This window comes from Rhagoletis zephyria, unplaced genomic scaffold, assembly GCF_001687245.7.
Source record: "Rhagoletis zephyria isolate East Lansing unplaced genomic scaffold, Rhagoletis_zephyria_1.1 Rzeph_scaffold_18174, whole genome shotgun sequence".
NCBI lineage: Eukaryota > Metazoa > Arthropoda > Insecta > Diptera > Tephritidae > Rhagoletis > Rhagoletis zephyria.
Window position 1 is genome coordinate 4,761 of NW_016175235.1, and position 3,784 is coordinate 8,544.

Below are 3,784 nucleotides of genomic sequence, written 5' to 3' on the forward strand. Positions count from 1 at the left end.
CAGTTGGTTGGTTTCTGCTGGAGATTTTAAACGAACGCACCTATAGTTAAGAAATAAACAAATCTCTAGCGTCTGATATCGGGCTTCATGTGCCCGATGAATTAAGTTAAATTTGATTTTTTCAATACGTGGCAACCCTCCTAAATACAGTTCAGAAATAAAGCCTTTTCAAACCCATTTCATTTGGTACCCATATTTTTAACATTTGCTTTAAGTTTTTAAATAATTTGAGTTTACATTTTTACCAGGTGGCAACCCTCTTTGATGATCTAAATATTTAAACTAAGGATATCTTACCACCTTCGTTTCACGTAATATTTTTATATTTCACTTAACTCATGCATACTTTATTTAAATTCTAATTTTGAAACAGGTGGCAACCCTATTCAAAATATTTTCAAACCACAACCTCTTTCATCTAACATCTATATCAGGATATACATGCGTATTTAAGAGATAAAGCCTTTTCAAAACCATTTCGATCGATATTCATTGAGTTAACTTAAAAATAATTTGAATTTAATTCGATATCAGGTGGCAACTCTTTTTGAAAAAAATAAGAAGCTATTGCACATCTATAGGCCAAGGCTTTTAATTTGATACCTTATCTTTTAAAATCGAACTAACGGTACAGATCTGATGATATACCTTTCGCATCCCAGTAGTAAAAAGTAATAGCTAGGAAATGAATCTGTAATAGCAAAAGTGACTGAATTCTTTCATGAATTTTAACACGGCCGATTTCCTACGAAATTCATATCGTACAAAATTGCAAACCTGGGAATATCAGTTGTTTGCATATCTGACTCGCGTATGCGGGAATATGAATTGATCAGTTGACCGTCTTCCTTGGAAGCTTAGATATATTTATGGTCCAATTTCGTTTATATTTAGAAAGCTCGTTTTAAAAATACTTAGTATTNATCTAACATCTATATCAGGATATACATGCGTATTTAAGAGATAAAGCCTTTTCAAAACCATTTCGATCGATATTCATTGAGTTAACTTAAAAATAATTTGAATTTAATTCGATATCAGGTGGCAACTCTTTTTGAAAAAAATAAGAAGCTATTGCACATCTATAGGCCAAGGCTTTTAATTTGATACCTTATCTTTTAAAATCGAACTAACGGTACAGATCTGATGATATACCTTTCGCATCCCAGTAGTAAAAAGTAATAGCTAGGAAATGAATCTGTAATAGCAAAAGTGACTGAATTCTTTCATGAATTTTAACACGGCCGATTTCCTACGAAATTCATATCGTACAAAATTGCAAACCTGGGAATATCAGTTGTTTGCATATCTGACTCGCGTATGCGGGAATATGAATTGATCAGTTGACCGTCTTCCTTGGAAGCTTAGATATATTTATGGTCCAATTTCGTTTATATTTAGAAAGCTCGTTTTAAAAATACTTAGTATTTTTTTCTACTGTTAACGGATTTTATTATTCAAACGCATGCCTCTTATTTGCAGCGTCAGTACTTGCCTCGAGGTAAAGGTCTTGGCGGCTCCGCTCAGTTGAATTACATGTTGCATTTCGATGGAGAGCCGCGCGATTTTGAGAACTGGGCGAAGCGACATAATCTCTCCGATTGGCGCTGGAATGACATACGGCCATTTCTCACCGCAGTTCGCACACAAACCCATTCGTTGCTGGAAATACCTCGCGATTACTCGAAAATAACAGAGGCGCTGCACACAGCAAAAACCGAGTTTTCGAAAAAGAGCTGGCGCTTTCGTCGTGCCCGGTATACTATTAAAAATGGCCTGCGACACAATGCTTACCATCAGTTCCTGCAGCCTGCTCTGAAGCGCCGCAACCTCCATACGCTCACCGAAGCCTACTTGAAGCGATTGAACCTCGAGTATATCGGCGATGAAAATAGTGAGGTACAGTCTATTTTAGTGGGCGTAATGGATACGAAAAATCATGAGGAGTACGTTTTCAGTGTGGACGTACGCTGCGAGGTGATACTTTGCGCAGGCGCCTACCAAACACCACAAATATTGCTGGCTTCTGGCATTGGCGATGCACCACTGTTCGAAGAGTTAGACATACCACAGCAGCTGCAACTGCCATTGGTGGGCGAAAATCTACATGACCATCTCAATTTGCCACTCTTTGTCTCCATTGACACTGTGGGTCCAACATTGAATCAGCGCTCGCTGCTAAATCCCATCCAGCTTTTGAATTATCTGATTAATGGCTATGGTCATTTGGGTAACTTTGGTGTTTTGGGCCACATAGATTCCAGCTACGAAGATAGCTTCGGCTTGACTTTCTTCGGCGTCGGCGCAGTCGATGAACGCGCTCTAATGTCAATTTCCAATTTCAAACAGGAGTATTTTCGCGCTCTCTTCCCGCGCTATCAGAACACTTCACAAGAGGGCTTCGTGCTGATATCAACATGTCTGCAACCGAAATCTCGTGGCACCGTCACCATTGGCATACCCAACACTCGTTGGAAACCGATGATCGATCCGAACTATTTGCGAGAAGCTGGCGATGTCGACTGTACGATACGCGCGATACGCGCCGCAGTAGAGGTCGTCACATCGGAAAGCTTTGCTTCGCTACGTCCACACATACATTGGCCGAAAATTGAGGAGTGCAAGAAATATGGGCCTACCGAGAAGGATTTTGTTGAAAATATGCCCAGCGATCGTTACTTGGAGTGCGTGATGAGGTATGCAGTGCGTTAAAATTGGAACCCGTTTTGAAGTTATTCAATACTAGTTGTTTGTTTGCTTTTTAACAGATACGTGGGACTGGGCTCGCACCATCCGGGCGGTACATGCGTCATGGGCACAGCCGCAAACAACAGCGTTGTCAATTCAGAGTTCAAGTAAGTCTCATTCACCGCTTCGTATGTTTTTTTCTGCAAAATATTTCATTAAAACGCACAAATATTTAAGGGTACATGGCGTCGAAAACTTGCGAATAATAGATGCCAGTGTTCTGCCGACTCCCGTGTCTGGAAACCCCAACTCAGTTATAATTGGAATGGCTATTCGGGGCGCAACGATGATTTTACAGAGGGAAAAAATGAAAAAGAAATGAGTTAAACCAGATTACTATGTGTGCATATATGTATGTATTTCTTAGAAGTAGGAAATTCCTAAAGATAAGTGCACTTAGGAAGTACATACCTAAGTATGTATGTATATAGTTGTTAGTTAATAAGTTTGTTTGGCTAGTTTGTCTTGTGTTAAAAATAATAACAAATAAAAAGTCACAGAAAAGTCGTAAATGTGCATTTGCATAGGAATATCTTTTGAAATTAGTTCCAAGAATACCTGGCCCTTGAAGAAAAATTCGAGTGTCCATTCGATTTTATTTTCCTTACAGAGCTCTGTCTTAAATTACATCAACATTATAAGGGGTTGGCAATAGGGGGCAAAACGCTTGTAATCCTTGAGCCCATAACTTATGAGTTGGCGAATATATGAAAGGAGAAATGCTTGGATGTCCCTTTCCCGCCCCATAAACTCTTGCGATCCTTACAACGCAGCATGAAAAGCATCATCTGGGAAAGGTGCGACTCGTACCAGCTCAACGAAATTCCAGCAGGGGTCTTTTTCTGTTCAGAAAGCCGCAACTCTCTACTTTTGTGTGTGGGTTTTGTGGACGCTGAACGATTGGAATCTCTCATCTCTCTTTGTCTAATGCTGCCACACCTTAACCTGATCCAAGGCAAAACAAGGTTGAAGTGATTTCAAAATTTCCCTCTTTTGAACTGCGACTAAAATGTCAATCTTAACCCTATACTATTAA

At 39.6% G+C, this 3,784-nt stretch overlaps 1 protein-coding gene across 2 annotated transcripts in view; it reads left to right on the forward strand.

Annotated features, from left to right (window-relative positions):
* The window catches only part of ninaG (neither inactivation nor afterpotential protein G), a 7,013-nt gene extending 3,758 nt beyond the window's left edge, over positions 1 to 3,255 (forward strand). For both annotated transcript variants that reach the window (XM_017636446.1, XM_017636445.1), the window contains 3 exons: positions 1,483 to 2,696; positions 2,769 to 2,855; positions 2,926 to 3,255. In XM_017636446.1, coding sequence (XP_017491935.1) covers positions 1,483 to 2,696; positions 2,769 to 2,855; positions 2,926 to 3,070 — 1,446 coding nt within the window. In that variant the 3' untranslated portion in view covers positions 3,071 to 3,255. The remainder of the gene's footprint in view (positions 1 to 1,482; positions 2,697 to 2,768; positions 2,856 to 2,925) is intronic.
* The last annotated feature ends 529 nt before the right edge of the window (positions 3,256 to 3,784 follow it).